Source organism: Mus pahari, chromosome 2, assembly GCF_900095145.1.
Source record: "Mus pahari chromosome 2, PAHARI_EIJ_v1.1, whole genome shotgun sequence".
Lineage (NCBI taxonomy): Eukaryota > Metazoa > Chordata > Mammalia > Rodentia > Muridae > Mus > Mus pahari.
The window spans coordinates 111,529,131-111,546,061 of NC_034591.1; the positions used below are offsets into that span (position 1 = coordinate 111,529,131).

Sequence of the window (16,931 nt, forward strand, 5' to 3'; positions counted from 1 at the left end):
GTCCAAAACGTTTACTATGTCAGCATTTCAGAAAGAATCTGCCACCCCCATCCAGAGCTAAGTCCCACCAGGCACTCTGCCTTTAAAGACAAGTCCTCCCCAACCTATACGCAGTCACAGCTACTGCGGAAAGTGAGCACAGCGCAGCCGCAAGTCTTGCTTATCCTCAAGTCTCCGCTCAAGCCAGGGAGGCAGGGGTTCCCAGGTACTCACAGCTCCTTAAGGTTCTTCATCTTTGCAAAGGCATCAAGCTGGACAGACCTGATTGCATTCTCTCCAAGGTTCCTGAAACAGAACACAGGACTTTGTGCTTAGGACTGTGGGCACTTGTCAGATGTGTGGCCAAGTGAGGACACTGGGGGTTTTCAGGCCAGCCCTGGTTCACAGATGACCCACAGGTGCTAGCCATACCCCATGTGCCACATCCACTGGGAGAGGCTCTCGGTTCTCCTGTCCTTGCAAGCACACAGAATGACTTGGGACCAAACCAACCTAAGAGCAACCTTGACGTTAGGTAGAAAACTGGAAAAAAATTTACCCAGAGCAAAGGCTTACTTTGATTCAAGGATAAAACTAAGAGCCAGGAACTGGAAGCATCCACTCCCGACTGCAGTATGTTTATACATCTCAGGACTAGCGCTCCTTCATCAGTTCCCAGGTCCCATAGGCAAGCACCCCAGTAGAAAAGCTCCCAGCATGCACTAGGAACAGGGAGCTGGTTAAAGGGGGAGGGGTGCTGCCTGGCTTTGCTAGAAGAAAGTATCCTTATGAAAGTGGCTCAGGGACCCTTGAGGGAGGCTGATGCATGGTAATATAGCCCAACAGAAAGGCGTTTGTTCAAATACCAATCGCATTCATTGGGAGCCATGCAGCAGACTATATGCTCTGTAAGTGTTCCTGGCACAGGCAAAAGAAAGGCCAGAGTTGAAGCTGACTTACAATGAGAAGGAAGCAGATGGGGTTTCCAAACAGCCTGTTTCTCGGCTAACAAAAAAGTGGTTAAACTGCTAGCAGACTTCACCAGCAGTCATGTGTGGCAGGCAGGGTCTGGCAGGGTACTTACAGGTGTTCCAGGTTTTCCAGGCCCGAGAAGGCTCTCTTAGCCACAGATTTGATCTTGTTTCCAAACAGAGTCCTGTGGTTTCCAAACATCCAGGCCCAGGGTAGGTAGGTAGGAAGGGACCAAGAAGCCATTGAGAAAGAAAGCACAGGGTCAGGGCAGTACTGCCTGACAAATGTCTGCAAGAGGCAGGTGCACTTCGGACCTGTACGGGAATTACAGGGCTGGAGTGCACAGACCATCCCCACCCTGAAATGAAATGCCTCTAGCTCTATTATGCTTCATGGTGATGACAGGCTGAAATCGCATGTTCCACCCAGTCTCGAGAGACCCCTTGTAGTGTCAAGCGGAAATCACCATGACCAGGCCATGCTGTCTGTCCTGGGACCATTCAAGAAGGTAGGGAGTTTGTTAAGGTAGTGCCCCTTGCAGGAGAAATAGGCTGGTTACTGTTTTACTGAGAAGCAGCAGGGTCAGAAGGCAGTATAAACTGGGACTAAAATCTGCCATCCACTTCTATGCACTGCGCTGTGGGCATAAAGAGTCCCAACTAACCAGAAGAGAACAGGAAGAGGGCATCCATCAAGACAGCCCCATAGCTCTTTGCGTCTGCCATGTGCTATAGTGGCCAGGATGTAGCTGCCCTGATGATATTTACCCTTTCCCTCAGGGTCTGCAGAAGAGGCCCTGTACTGTGCCTTCTTGAGCAAGAGCCCAGAAGTTCACTAAATCCCAGGTAGCTGGAATATCATAGTCACCTTTTCAGGGAACTGAAATCTGTACCCTTAGGCTTGCAAGCACTGGACAGGGCTTCTGCCCTTCTACTCCTGGCCTTAGCAGTGAGTATTCAGTTAAGAGTATTAAGTTAAGGCAAGAGTGTTCCTTTTACTGGGCATGGAGCTGAGCTCCTGTGCAGAGTGTGGTAAACAACTAAGGCAAAGTTCCTTCCTTTGTTATTGAGGACTCTGATGAGGTGCATCAAAGGTATACGCTAACTCAACACAAGAATGTGTCTGCTCAGGACAACCGATGGTGATGCTTGACGAGCTCTGCCCCCTCCATGTTAATGTCTTCCAGGGTTTTCTAACAGGCATGTTACATGGGCTGGAGGCCAGGGAAATGTCAGAACCTCAAGTCCAGGCGGCAGTGGACAAGCGGACAGAAGAAGCTTCTGAACAAAGCTAGCCTGGCTCACCTCTTCCCAAAGAGAACAATTTCTTGTTGACCATCCTAGCAAGAAGCAGAGCTAAGATCTGGACTAGAGGCTATCTTCCACCTATGGCAGACTGATTCCCACAGGGAAGACAAGCACCAGCCTGCCGGGGCCCCGAAGCTGCACCATGGCCTCGCCATCACCCACCTTGTGGCCTGAGCTTCAGACTAACTGTTGAGGCTCTGAAGGGACACAGGGCAGAAACAAGCTGGCCTTCAGGAGCACCGCCCCACATCCCACAACAGCCTCCTACAATGCAAGGCACACAGAGGTGCCAGAGCCACCTGCCCCCAAGGGCACTACCAGAGCACACCATGGGGCCTCCTAAGTCCTGTTTCAGTACAGATTCTGGCCCCAGGGGCTCCTGCGGTCAGTTCAGCCTTTAGACAAAACCTACTGTTTCCTGACTTAAGGTGAAGGGCAAACAGCCAATGGCTCTTCTATCTTCTCTCTCTCACAGGCAATCCGGGTGGACAAGAAAACAATCTCATCTTGAAAACACTTCCACAACTCACAATCTGGAATTCTTACTTTAAATAAACCAAATGCCAGAAGCCCAGTGGCCATGTTCACTTTGGCTCCTTAGCCACAAAACTAGCAGCAAATAACAGCTCATGGGGCACTGAAGCCCAGTGTGCCTGTGAGTCTGCCAGCTCCTACGCTTACTCAGATCCCACAAGCAGGGTACCATGTGCTCCAGGGCCTAGTAAAAACAAGCTGAGCTGTTTAGTGAAATCTCCCGTAAACCAGATCTAGGAAAAGCTGTGCCTTGTTTCATCCATTAAATATTAGTCACGTTGACCTCTTACAGTGAGGGCAGGCTGTTACTTCTAATGGTGACAACAGCAATAAAACAAATTCTCAAATTCTCAATTACACAGTGCCAATCATCCCACTGATAGGCTCAAACAGGCCCTGGTCTCCTCTCAGCACACATCTGTGGCTCCCTGGGCTGATAGGGTGCTCCAGAGAGGAGGTGGCTAGCCTGACCTCCCTATGAGGACTCAGATGTCACTTCTTAAACCCTCTTACACATCTGGCCAGCCCTGTCGAAGGCTCCCAAAAGCCATTTCAGTGCTTGCTAAAGCAGGCACAAAGGCACCGTGTGTGTACAGAGTGGGGAACGTGTCATGGTTGGCATTGGATTCATGGCCTTGGAAGGAGCCATGGCATGGGCAAGCCTTCTTCACAATATGGAGTGCCCATCCTGACAGGAAGCCAGGGTCCCACTTCAGTGTACTCTACCTATCTCCCTTTACGTGTGCCCTACACAGAACACCCTCTTCCCCTCCTGATCAGTGTCAGAGGTGGATGGGGGTCGGGCGGGGGCTTCGGAGCTGTACTGCCACATACAGGCAGTATGAAGACTGTGAGAGTGACCTGTGAGCCACTGCGGATCCCTCAGTGTGGCCCTCAGCCTCTTCTCTACACACAGCAGAAGGCCTGCTGCTGTCCTCTGTGGTCCCAGGACAGAGAGACTCGGGGAGCTGCATGAGTGTCACCCCTGCATCCCAGAACTTGTGGAACCACACACTTCCAGTCTGAAATACTCACAGCTTGCTGAGGTTGTCGAGCCCTGTAAAGGCACCACTGGTATCCTCGATTGTACCCGAGATCTCGTTATGGTCCAGGTCCCTAAGGAGACAGAAGGCAAGTTCACCCACTGTCTTGAGCTCTGGCTTTGTTCTCCACCATGAAGGGAGACCAGTCCTACAGCCAGGCTTTTACTAGGAGACCCAAAGCATCCAGGTGCACCCCAGAGGGTCCAGCATCACGTATCGCCAGGAGAAGTTTGGCCCTGAGAGCATCCTTTTTTTTTTTCTTTTTTGCATACTATCAGTATGACCTTGCTTCTGTTGCTTCCAACAAAGCCAGCACACCCACCAACCAATCTAGCTGGCTTTGGGGAGGGAAATAGTACAGACAGCACAAGAAGAAGCCAGGTTTGCACACACCTCTCTGAAGTAGACCTCTAGCCCAAAAGATTCCTAACTGTTTCTATCTACTCTTGTATTAACCACAGTCCTCTCTCAGGGTTCAACCAGGACACTGAAGGCACGTGGAAGGAAGAGGTGGCAACAAAGGAGCCTGGCCCTGATGTTCCTCCAGGCCAGCCTGTAAGCCTAGGGCCTGCACCCTGCTCCTCGTGAGGCTTATGTAGCACTGGATACTGAGCCAGAGCACACATCTGGGTGCTGAGTCAATCTTGTGACCTACTTGCCAAGACAAGAAAAAGGAAGCCAACTGCTTGGCCCCAGGCTGTCTGGATATGGTCAGTGCTTCGGCTTCCTCCCTGGGCTTCCCAGGGCAGGTCGTGCTGCCCAGCCACACGCACCTGGCAGCCAGACCCCTACCCCCACATTTGCTCTTTCCAATTTTTCAAAGAGCCCTAGTCCCTGCACATCGCTTTCCAGAGTCCTTGCAGATATGGCCAAGAACAGAAAGGGATGCAGCTCTTGGCTCTGGGAAGAAGCTGGAAAGTCATTGCCAGCTGGGAGTGGAGCTGGGACGAAAGCACACAATGCTTGCTCTGACCTTCACTTTCCAGCATGAAGCTAAAAGAGAATGTGCTGCTGGAAGAGACCTCTCCTCTCAACGAGTCCCACCCTGTCATCTTTAGACTGAGTACAGCAGGGACTCAGACTGAGGCTCTGTGCGCCTATCTTCCTGCTTTGGGTCTTGCCTGCCAAATTAGCCTCTTTCTCTTTCTGGTCTGCTCAGCCTGAATGTTTCTGGCCTTTCTGTCCGGGCCTCCGAAGGGTTCACAGACTTGCTCGGCACTAGCTCCCTAGCACTGACTCACACACCCGAAGCCCACTCTGCTGGGTGCAAGTGCAGAGGCCTCCCTCCAGGCACAACGACAGGCTTGCTCCCCCAGCAGAAGACCAGGCTGGACAGGAAGCTGTGGAGCTGCTAGCACCATCTGTGGACACTGTGTGCCCTTCTGGGGGTTTTAGGCTGCAGGCTGCTCGGAGACTGCCTAGAGTTTACAGGTGAGAAGTTCTATGAAAAGTCCCAGGGAAGCACCCTCAGCAACTTCTCGCAGCCTCACCCTGCTGACCCGTCAAAGGACATGGCACTCTCACTTCCTCTTTGTTACACCACTCACGAATGAGGACAAGGACACAGGACCCCTCACTTCTATCTCTCCTGGATACCAGGTCCACTAAAGAGCTTCAAAGAAAGAGCAGGAAAGTAGCCATGGTACTGACTTACAGAAAACAATACATAGGATTGAAGAACAGAAGTCAGGACTGGGGGGTGTGGCTCAGTAGAAGAGAACTTGCCTATTGTACACAAAGCTCTGGGTTTGATCCATAGAAACCTTAGAAAAAAATTCTCAAAACTTACATCCAGGCCTGGAGGCTCACATACCTGTAATCCTAGCACTTGAAGCAGGAGGATGGCCACAAGTTCAAGGCCAGCCTCAATCTATGAGCACCTGAGCTAGAGACCCTGGTCTTTAAAAGTAAATAAACAAAATCACTACCCTACCCTCTCAAAAAGAGCACTAGATGAGAGGTCCCAGCCAGAAGGATGGAGAAGAGACTCACAGGACTGTGTGAATGTTGCTGCGGATACCCTGTGCAGGCATGCTTTTCCAGACCCACCCATCCTGTCTGGCCAAGTGGACTGAGAATTATTGATAACAGTGATTTTTCAAGAGTCCTCATCCTGCGATAGGCACCACTGTGGGAAAGGAAGGATTTTTTTCTGCTCAGCAGTTCTTTTTGGTTCTAGTCCTTGCTCCTGTTGCAGACCAGCTTACAGTCCAATTCTCACTGAAAGCCAGCAAGAGGGAATCTTAACAAAGCAAGTGCTTTGCTGTGTGCTCTCCCATCTGGGGACCCCTTCATGCTGTCACTCTCAAAAGCACAATACTTACAAGACCCGCAGACTCTTGAGTCCCTTGAAGGCGCCTTCGGCAATGTGACTGATGGCATTGTGGCTCAGGCGCAGGATACTGAGGCTGCTCAACTCCGCTAGACTCTCCTCATCCAGCCGCGTGAGGTTGTTGAAGGACAGAATCCTAAGGAAGAGAGAGGAAGACAAATGTCACCACTGAGCTATGTGGGTGCCCTATTCCCTCCTGTCTTCAGCACTCAAGCTACAACTGGCCTGACCTCCCTGGAGACAGGAGACTGAAGCATGTCCACAGGAATCCTGCTGTCAGAAGCCCATCACGTCAACATTCACCTAGTTTGATAACTAGTCGATCATGCAAGCCATGAAACCAGTACCGCAGAGCTGAGGACTACTGCTTACACACACTGTAAAAACCTGTCATACAACCCAAACCCCAAGGCTCCAAGCCCCTCCACTGCATGTCTTGGTTTAGGAAGTAAAGGACCTATCTTGGTAGAGACTGACACAGCAGAATCTGGAATTCTGTACTGAGCAACTGAGCCACAGCTACACTCGCTGTATTGGCCAGCAGAGGGCACCATGAGCCACTGCCTGGGACAGCCACCCCAGGGGAAGACCCTCATACTAAAGGCCTGGGCTGTGACTTCTACATTAGGGATCAGGTGTGAAAGCATACCTTTTGCTAGAACCAAACCCCCCTCCCAGTGTTCACTACACTGGCTAGGTTATGTAACATTAGTTATCTATGGTTGGAAATGTTAAGTCTGGACTGCTACAAAAGGAAGAAAAATGAATTGGTTGAAGATTAATGCAGTTTTAAAGATGATACTGAACATATTCTGTCCCCATTAAGAGAAATATCTCACAGTGTCTATCAGTCGCAAAGACCTAGCAGGAGACCAAAGTTACATCCTCACGTGCAATTAAAGAATTTAACTAAAAGGCAGGGTACGATCACGCCGCAGAACGACCCTCTATCTGGCTCTGAGGTTTTCTAATACGGAGCAGATGGCTAGGCCTAGTCCAGTACACTCAAGTGAACCTTATTTCCCTCTAAATGGCACAGGAGACAGCGTCCTGCTGCCCGCCATGCAGAAAGGGGAGGAAGGAACTCAGGGGTCTGCCTGGGGGTTTCCCTTTCCATGCAGCCCTCACTCAAGGGGCTCACACCATTCTGGTGTGTTCCAGAGGACTGTCCTTACTTGGGAACTAGACTGAACACCTTCAAGTCTCTCTTCACCTCTCTCTTCCCACAAGTCCGAGCCCCCAACAAAAGCCTCGGTCAAAGCCACGGGCAGTGGTCAGCAGGAGCAACTCTAGGTGACAAGAAGCTGAACTCAGAGAACGCACACTAAGACAGAACGGATGAGAAATGAATGCAAAGCAAGGGACAGGACTGCAGCCTTTCACAAAACAGAGACTGGCTAAAGTATGAACCCTGGGTAATGACAGACACCCTGAGGGTGGGACCAGAGCGGAGCAGAGCAGAGGACAGCAGGCTGCAGGAGTCAGCATCGGGCTCCAGAGTCTAACTGTGCCTGCTGAGGCAAACAAACACAAGAGAGGCCGAGTAAGGTGCGACATTTCCACCATGCGTATGCTTTGGCGGGTCAATCTTTTCCTATACCCAAGCCTAGCCAAAGAATATAAAAAGAGAAACCCTGAACCTCTCAAAAGTAAACCTACTGAACTACACAGCATCCATTAAACTAAAAGAACTCCCAGATGAGGGGCCGGGACACAGGGGCAAAAGATGTTCGTGGCTCTGGCAGTGTTAGTGTGTCTGTCTGCTGTGAGGGCATGGCCAGGTCATCCGGGCCACACCATCCCCATCATGGAAGTCTGTCACTACATTCTCAGAAGCATGGGCACAACCTGGGAGCCCTGTCTAAAGGACCCTGCATCTCCACTTCTGCCATCAGGCAGTGGGATGCAAACAGGCAGGAAGGGATCAGTGTCCTGAGGAACTGTCTATTGCAAGAGTTTCCAAGGCCAGACCAATCCTTCCACCATCAGCATGGCTTCAAAGTTCTACTCAAATGTGACTTTTTCAGTCAAGAGATGCGTGTGAACTACTGCCACTCATAAGTGTTATGATGACAACATCAGGCTTCTGTTCCCTGCACATCCTCTCCTCTATTTCCAGCTCCAAGTCTAAGACCTGGCGGGCAGCGAGTCCACGTGGGCCTTCCTCCCTGAACACACTGCCAGCCTTTCTGCCTTATCTGGACCTCGTGGGTGAGTTGGGCTCTAGAGGCTTCTCGGGGTACTTCACTGACCACTGCCCCGGACTTACAACTCATGCAGCTTCTGACAGAAGCTCCAGCCATCACGCTGAATTCGGGAGATGGAGTTGTTGCTGAGGTGCAGCTGGTGCAGGGCTGTGAGGCCATAGAGGGAGCCGCTGTTGACTTCCACCAGACTGTTGTATTCCAGGTGCCTACAGAGACGACATGCAGAGGATGAATGAGACTGCCATTCCACAGACAGCATCCAGGAGGCCAGTCTGTGCCACATGTGGTAGTCAGTGCAGAGAAGGGAGCAGAACAGACAGAAGGAGGTACATCGTGTTCCACATTCAGTATTAGGGAGGAAGTTTAAGCAAGCAGAACTTGCTTTTGTCCATCTGACTTTCTCCTACTGTTCAAAGCATGAGTACTTAGTGTATGTTTAAAATCCTGAGGAACATACCAACCCCTCATTTGTACTGTGTACGCAACATAAAAACCAAGTGGCAGATAACAAGTTTTGTTCTGAGAACTCTGACCTGGACTTGAGATTCCTAAATGAACACAGGAAACCGATATTCAGCTAATCAGAAGTGAGAAGTGTGAACAGCAAGAAGCCAAGCAGCAGGCTCCTCCTGTGCTGGCCATACAAAGTGGGCATGCGTGGGGAGGGGGAGTCACTGGAAGATGCTTCTACTGATGAGGCTGGGGGACACACTGGTGGCTGTGAGCCTAGGCTTCCGACTTTGATTTCAGTTACAAAAATAACAGCACACAAACAGATTGTAATGTCATTTGCATGGAAACAAACTGGGAGTAAGGGAGGTGAGCAGCTGAGCCGCTGATGGACACAGGCAAAGGCAGCGAGCGGTACAGTGTGTCCGCCTGAAAACCAGAAAACCAAAGATACGGATGGCTGGAAATGACCGCCTCTTGGAAAACTAACTGGAGGCAAGGGGGTGGGGTGGCCCAACACCACCTTCTCCTTACTTCCTGACTCTGCAGATTCGTTACTTTCGATTTAAACAATTGTAGAGGTTTAAAATCAGAAGATCAGTAATTGCCCCTCTCGTGTTCTTTTTCATTATTCTGGCAGCAGGCAGCTCTGCTGCTGCACACATCTGGCTGGAAACTCCCTTGATAAAAGCTGCACATCTGCACTCCGTGTCTTGATTAGCTCACAAGGCAGGAATAAATCTCCCAAGATGAACTATGCATTTTGGCCCACCTGCACATCAAGAAAGACTATCGGCCCAGCGTGAGGAAAGACGGGACTTCCGATAAGATGTGGGAGTGGAGAGGATGTGGGGAGGGAATCACTCTGCAGTCTTAGGTGTGTGGAGGAAGTGGGGGTGGAGAGCAGGCCCAGAAGACTGGTGCAATCCATCTCTCCCCACTTCCTTCGCTGACCATGTGTCCATTAAAGCCTCCTGCTACCTTGCAAGGAAAACAACCTAGGTTTTGGTTCATTTTGCAGAAAACGGCAGCAGCGTCCAAGTGGCCACCATCCCCATGCCCATACCATCCCCATGCCCGTGTCTCCCCGGAGCCCAGAAGGGAGGCCCACTCACAGCACATGCATCTTAGACAGCCCCCAGAAGGCACCGTCCGTCAGCTTGCTGATGTTGTTTCTTTGGAGCTTCAGCACCTCTAAGCTATCGAGCCCCTGGAACGTGAGGCCCTCAATCAGCCGAATCCGATTCCGATTCAGGTCCCTATGGAGATGAAGCCATTGGGTCAGAGCATCCCTTGTGCACATCTAGCCTGGACCAGTCCGAGTCAGTGGTGAAACCGAAACCATGGAGGAGGGGACACCTCAGCTGGCACACTGGCACTGTCAACAGCAAGGGTGACACCCTAGGAGGAGTATAGTGAATGCTGCATAGCTAGCTCCGTACTGCCCCAGTACTGTGGGAACACAAGCACCCCACAGTTCTTCCCTCAGAACGGCCACCATTCGGGAGTCTAGAGCAGCCCTGGGCATGACTCAGAGGTACATTCATTCCTTAGTTGAGGCGTCTCTGAGCTCAGCAACAGAAATCCATACCAGATGCTTCAACCCAAGGAAATGCTAACCACTGGGTACCAAATATCAGCAAAACTTCCACTCGGGGCATCTGACAGAGCTCTGTACAATGGGAAGAAATACCAGCTTGTGGAGAAGTGGGGGGTGGGGCAGATATACACTTGGCACGTGGTCCTAGCAGAACAACCTTAGCTGACCAATAGCTATCTGGAATCTGGGTCGGCTGGATCCCATTAGCAACTCTGGGGAAGGTGGGAAGACACTGTACTAATTAGACAGTCCTTGGTTTCCCCCCAAATATTTCTGCAATGTCTCATGACCCTGCTTCACACACAGCCTCTTCAGCTTCTTAGACTGTAAAATGCAGAGCCAAGCTCCTGCACCCAGGAGAAATAAGGACAGGGCACACTCTGCGCTGTGCCAGCCTGATCTGCAACTGCTTCATCCTGATGGAACCAAGTTGGGAATTTCTGCTTATTTCCCTGAAATATACTCTTCTGCTCTAACGAAGACACAGGGAAACAAAGAGTTGAAGAAGGCCTCAGTGCCTTAAACATTGCTAAAACCCGAGATGAGAACACAACCGCAGTGAGGGTGGTAGTGGTGCATGCCTGTGATCGAAGCACTTGGGAGGCTAAGGCAGAAGGATGGGGGTGGGGAAGGGGAGGGGGCAGAGGGAGGGAGGGAGGGAAGGGCAGGGGCTGCATTTCAGAAGCACAGCATCCGGGAGGACAAGCATCCCGGCACGAGGGTCTTTTCCTTGGCCATCTGAGGCAGCCTGCCAGCACCAGACCCAGCTCCTAATTTGCTTTTATTAGGTGTTGCGGTAGGGTCATAAATGATAGTTTATGCAGAGCTTTACCAGGGGGGTGAGGAAGGGGTGGCGATTGGTACAGGGTCCTTGGGGAACTCTGGCCCCATAAAGTTTGGCTAACCTTAATTAAAGTGCAGGTTTCTGTACTCACAGTTGTGTCAGCCTGGGTAGCTTGAACGCTTTCACAGGAAGCTGGGTGATTCTGTTTTTGCTCAGACGGAGAGTCAGCAGCGACCGTGACAGACCATCAAATGCTCCAGACTCCAGGATACTGATGCGGTTGCTCGCCAAGTTGCTGGAATGATTCAGGAGAGAAAATGTAGTGGCAGTGGGAGGCCTTCCTCACTCCTTGTGGCTCCAGATCCAGCTGGGTCTGCTAGGAAAAGTGCTAAGGCAGGCCCAGAGGGGCAGATCTCCACTGAGCTGTTCATCATCGCAAGGCTCCCTAGCCTGCCCTGACTTGAAGACAGGGAACCTGGGAGTGCTGGTAGCAGGAATGTCCCATGAAGGGAAGACACTGGCACAGGCCTTACTGCAGCAGTGCTCCTGCCGATGGGCATGACTAACCTTTACCCATACCAGCTGCACAGCACAATGCCTGCCTCAGGAGAGCCTGCAGATTCCTGCCTCACCGCCCACTAGTTCAGGCTGGCCAGGAAAGCCCTAATAGCAAAAAAGTCAACTAGGAGGCAAGGTCAATGGGTTTTATACTTTAAAGAAACATCCTTTATTTAATCCTGAAGAGGGCTAACTGTATGACTTACGAAGATGCACAAACCATTCGTTTAAATAATTCTAACAACTTCAAGAAGCACTTAGAGACCTCTGTGAGTCCTTTAGAAAACAAGAGATACATCTTCACGGGGCTGCACATTATGCATGCCAGGGGAGCCTCCTGTGACCACACAGGAAGGGACTCTTTCTCAAAGTTACATGGCAGCGTACAGCACAGATGGTCTCTCAGGTTGTAAAAAAGACAAGACATGGAAGGTGAAATACAGTCTCCTGGCAAGACACCATCCCACACCTCTTCCTGCCTTCCGCAGACAAAAGCTTAAGTGCAAATGAGACAGACTAGAGAGAATCTTCAACCACAGTGGGTTGTGTGCCAAGAGGGAATGAGGCACTTCTATTCCCGCCATCAGGCAGCAGCCGAGAGCAGGGCACATGAGGACTCTGCAAACCGGGCTGGACTGTTTGTTCTTAACACTCCAATTAAAGAGCCATCAGTGTGGTGGAGACACAGCAGTCAACGGCTGCCAAGGAGAAAGTACCCTCTGTATCTGCAGAGAGAGGACATACAATCCAGCGTTGTGGCTGGTGGCCCTCGACACAAGAAGCACCAGGTAGTAGCTGGGCCTTTAGAAAGCCCCTCCCAGGCCAAAGCCTCTTGTTCCCAATTCTTGTACCTTGATGAACCCTCAGAAAGCATCATTTCTGTCCCTGGAGTCTTAGAATGACTTGGAAAAGATGTACCGAGTATCACCCACCCTGAGAAGATGAGTCACAGTGAGACCTACAGCAGCCTTGCAGATGAGCTACAGAACAACCCAGAAACAGCAAAGAGATGGGATGAAATGTACTCACAACTAGAAACTGTTGCTTTAGCTTCAGTCCTCAGATTCCTACCCAAAGCAGCATTTTCCTACCTGCAGCGAGTGGATTACATAGTTTAGCTTCCTCATTCCTGTCTACCATACACTGTGGGAGGCAGGTACTGAGATGGGTTTTTATTTATCTTTTATTTTAAAAAAAAAAAAAGAAAAGAAAAAAGAAAGGCCATCTAAACAACTACAAAGCTGCCCTCTGCAAAGGAGCCAGCCACCACACACCACAGCTTATGAGTGGTCTCTGATGCTAGAAATACAAGCTCTTTAAACCTATCTCCCTCTCATGTGTATCCACTCTTCACCCAACTCTTCCCCACAAGTTTCTCAGGGAGAGAGCCCAGAGCATGAGAGCAAAACTAGACTTTGTGAGCAGAGAGCCTAGGCCTGACTCTTGGGCTCTGCACGGAGAGGGAGGCTCCTTGGATAGCCAATTAACCTCTTCCTACCTCGGTGCTGCCTTCTGCCTGGAACACCAAGAGTACTATAAAGGAGCTGGAAATGGTCTACAACAGGTGTCCAAGGGATCAAGAGTAGACCCTGCCCTTGGTCTGCCAAACAAAGGTCTGTACAACCTCATGGACTTAACCAGGCCAGAGCCAGAGCGAGGCAAGCACCCATCCTGTGTCCAGGACTGGACACCAGGGCGGCCACTACAAGACCTGGAAGCTGAGGTACATGGATGGCAGAGACACTTACAGTTCCCTTACACGCAGGCTGTTCGGGAAACAGGAGCTCTGAATTTCCGTGATGTTGTTGGAACTCAGATCCAGCACTTCCAAGGACAGGTACGACTTCAGCTGGCTCCCATCCACACTAAGGATCTTGTTTTGTTGCCTGAAACAGAGCAGGGGGAAAGACAGCAGCTGATTATCCCCAACAATCGCACACAATACGTGCACACGCTGGACTTTGTGCTCCCTGAAACTAAGCAGGAGGCCAGGTCTTGTCTTCCCCCGCTGTTTCTACAATTCTACATTTACCTAAAACTACAACTGAGTGGCATTCAGCATGTGACCTAGTCCTCTTTCTAGTGCATTACCATGTGATGCTCCCATGTTATATACAGGCCTTCTGTGCAGAGTAAGTTCTTTGCCCAAGTACTGTGCCTCAGCTGTTCCACCCAAAAGAACAACACAGGATGATAGCATGCTCAGTGCACAGAGGACTTGCAAGTACACCATGCTGCCCCAGTCCAACCCCATGCTCATCTCTGGAACCCAATCTAGCATTGTGACTATAGACAGCAGGCACCAGAGCCCAGAGCTCAGTTCAACCCAACCAAATATGTCACAGGTTACAGTCTACTGACATGTACTGTATGCCAGGCATGAAGACAAATGGAACGGTAAAGTACACCATGACAATGACTAAACCGACTCTGAAAGGAGGCGGGAGCTCATTGCTGGGTCCAGCTGGGACCAAACCCCTGAATCTCCGCCCGTGGTGATTCTGGGCCTTGGTTTTCTCATCTGAAAGATCTGAAAGGGGAGACCACAGCCTGCTTACCTGAAACCACACTGGAAATTCTGGGGAGTACTGCAGTGCTTAACTTCCTTGACAAGATTTATTCACACTTTTAATCCTCTTTGTGCAAAACCCCAAACCTAACTAGCCAGCATTAGCAACTCATCAGGAGAAAGGCAACAGACAAGGGGTGCGGGCAGGGGCGGGCCACTGGTGTGGGTGTGACACTGCCTACATGGGCCACAGTGAAAAGTTTGCTGGGTGGAAGTGCTGAGACTGCTGGTCCCAGGCACACACTCTGCCAGCTATGAGTAAACAGGGGCAGCTCTCCAGCCAATCAGAAGCCTCCTGGAACAAAAACCCAAAAAGCTTGGTGTTGCTTACCAAGTGGCATCCCCTTTAAACAAACACTTGACCAAATCAGTTCCAACAGGCATAAACAAGGACCTCTTTCCCAGAAGCTCTGGACTCCCAGGCCCCTTTGTTCTCTTCACAAGTCTCCCAGGCCCTGAAACTCAAAATGCATTTGCACAACTGTGCTGAGGGAGAGACAGACTTCCCCAAGAGGAGAGATCCTGTCCCTTTACCTCTCTAGGCTCCTCCCCAAGCTACTTCCTGACTTCTTTATTAATGTCTTTAATAAAGGCGGTCTCTTCAGTTTTCTGACTCCAAAAGAAAAAATAGAAGCTTTATTATGTAAAGTATGGGAAGAAAAAGAACAAGAAATAAAGGCCACAGAACTGGGCCTCATCCGGGAACTCTGAATATAGTACCAGGGAGCCAGGAACAGAGGACCTGGACAGAGAAGACAGGCTCCACAAAAGAGTCTGGCACTCAGAAGCCTGACACAAGCAAGCCGTGTGACAGTCTTGCCTCTCTTCTTTCCCCGCACCTCCCTCTGTCTTTGTCTTCTGTCTTACACTTTTTCTTCTTTCTTGGCAGTATATTTATCCCCTGAATCGCATTCTAGGCCCCCATTCTGTTAGATGCCACAGTTAAGGAGACAAGACATTTTTACACAGTGGGAAAAGTTCCCCACTGAGCAGAGCAGCAGCCATGGAGATGAAGAGACTGTGGGAGTGAGGCATGAGCTCTGCTACGGGAAAAACAGGAAAGGCCTGAAGAGGAGGACTGAGGCAGGAAGAGCCAGGTGGGGAGATCAGGAGCTGGGTCAGACTTAAGAGCTGGCCTGAACCAAACCAGGAGGCCCTCAGTGAGCCAAGTGAAAGGGGTAGCCACCAGAAAAGGGGACAAGAAAAGTAGAAAAGGGCCTTAGGAGTCAGGCACCGCAGCAAGAGAAACATCTACTGGTCAGCAAAGACAGCCACGTGAGCAATGCCACCTGTAGTCAGTTCCCAAGCCAGCAGCTGAAGGAGCCAATGGGGTCACATGTGGGGCAGGGGAAGACACCTGCAAATCAAGCATCTGAATAAGGGTGAAGCAAGTCAACTTAGATCCTGTGGGTCCCACACCTGCCGATTTAAACAAATGCATTCACAAGATACTCAGGAGGAAAAAGTGATCTCGCCTGTACTGCACACATGCAAATTCATGTCATCATTCCCAAAGCAATATCGTAAGACAATTATTTACAAAGTATTTGAACTGTACTGGGTATTAAATGTAATCCAGAGACTTTGAGTACTGTACACAGGGACATACAAATACTGCATTAATTTACATATGGAACTTAAGCATTCTGGGTTTAGGTATTGATAGAGAACCACTGCAATTCAACAACAAAACATCCATTAAAATATCAGCAAAGGGGGCTGGAGAGATAACTCAGTTTCCATCATGAATGTCAGGGTGCTCACAAGAGCCTGTAACAGCAGCTCAAGGGAGAAACCATCTACAGCCACCTTCAGACATTGAGTACAGTCACATAAACAGACACATATATAAAGAACAGAAAAATGTTCGTAATCAGCAGAGGACTTAAGTAGACATTTCCCAAAGAAGATACACAAATGTCCAGTAGGCATCAGTGTTCCTAAGGGAAACTTAAATCAAAGTTATGGTAGCTGCTATCAAAGGCACACAAGAGAACGTGGAGAAACTGGACTGCAGCAAGCAGTGGGGAGTGAAGGATCTGTAGGAAACAGTATGACTGAAGACTTACCTAAATCATAGCACAGAATCGTCACCGCTCAACACCCCCAAAACAGATGGCAGGTCTCAAGGGGACACCTTCATGTGTTCATAGAAGTATTATTCAGAATATTCAAAAGGTGAAACAACCCAAATGTCTAGTGGCAGATGATTAAAGAAAATTACAGAAAAAGTACAGCTGCCTAAACTGTGTGTGCCACCTCATGTGTGATCACATAACTGAATGAATGTATGGAGGAGGCAAAAACTCAGTAGTAGGTTTCTGAATGTACAATGACAAAATATTAATTCAAAATTGAATGTGTCACAAGTGCTCCCAATCGCACATACCCATGGTGGATCACGTGGCCTCACCACAGGCCAGGGTCTGAAGACCAATGGCTGTGCTATGTGTGTCCGCACGCTACAGAAAGACATCTCAGCTCACATTTAAAACAACTGTCAGTTACAAACTCCAGTGCTTTTACTGTACGATTTATATATACACCAAAGAAATGTTTCAAAGTAATTGATGGCCTATTGTCAGTAGGTTTATTT

The 16,931-nt window shown here is 49.9% G+C and overlaps 1 protein-coding gene across 1 annotated transcript in view; it reads right to left on the bottom strand.

Annotated features, from left to right (window-relative positions):
- Lrig1 (leucine rich repeats and immunoglobulin like domains 1) overlaps window positions 1–16,931 on the bottom strand; it is a 97,832-nt gene that overhangs the window by 11,722 nt on the left and 69,179 nt on the right. Inside the window, exons 4-11 of the mRNA XM_021189833.2 lie at window positions 13,515–13,652; window positions 11,360–11,503; window positions 9,940–10,083; window positions 8,437–8,580; window positions 6,160–6,303; window positions 3,828–3,908; window positions 1,064–1,135; window positions 214–285 (exon numbers count right to left, since the gene is read on the bottom strand). Of these exons, the coding sequence (XP_021045492.1) occupies window positions 214–285; window positions 1,064–1,135; window positions 3,828–3,908; window positions 6,160–6,303; window positions 8,437–8,580; window positions 9,940–10,083; window positions 11,360–11,503; window positions 13,515–13,652 (939 nt within the window). The remainder of the gene's footprint in view (window positions 1–213; window positions 286–1,063; window positions 1,136–3,827; window positions 3,909–6,159; window positions 6,304–8,436; window positions 8,581–9,939; window positions 10,084–11,359; window positions 11,504–13,514; window positions 13,653–16,931) is intronic.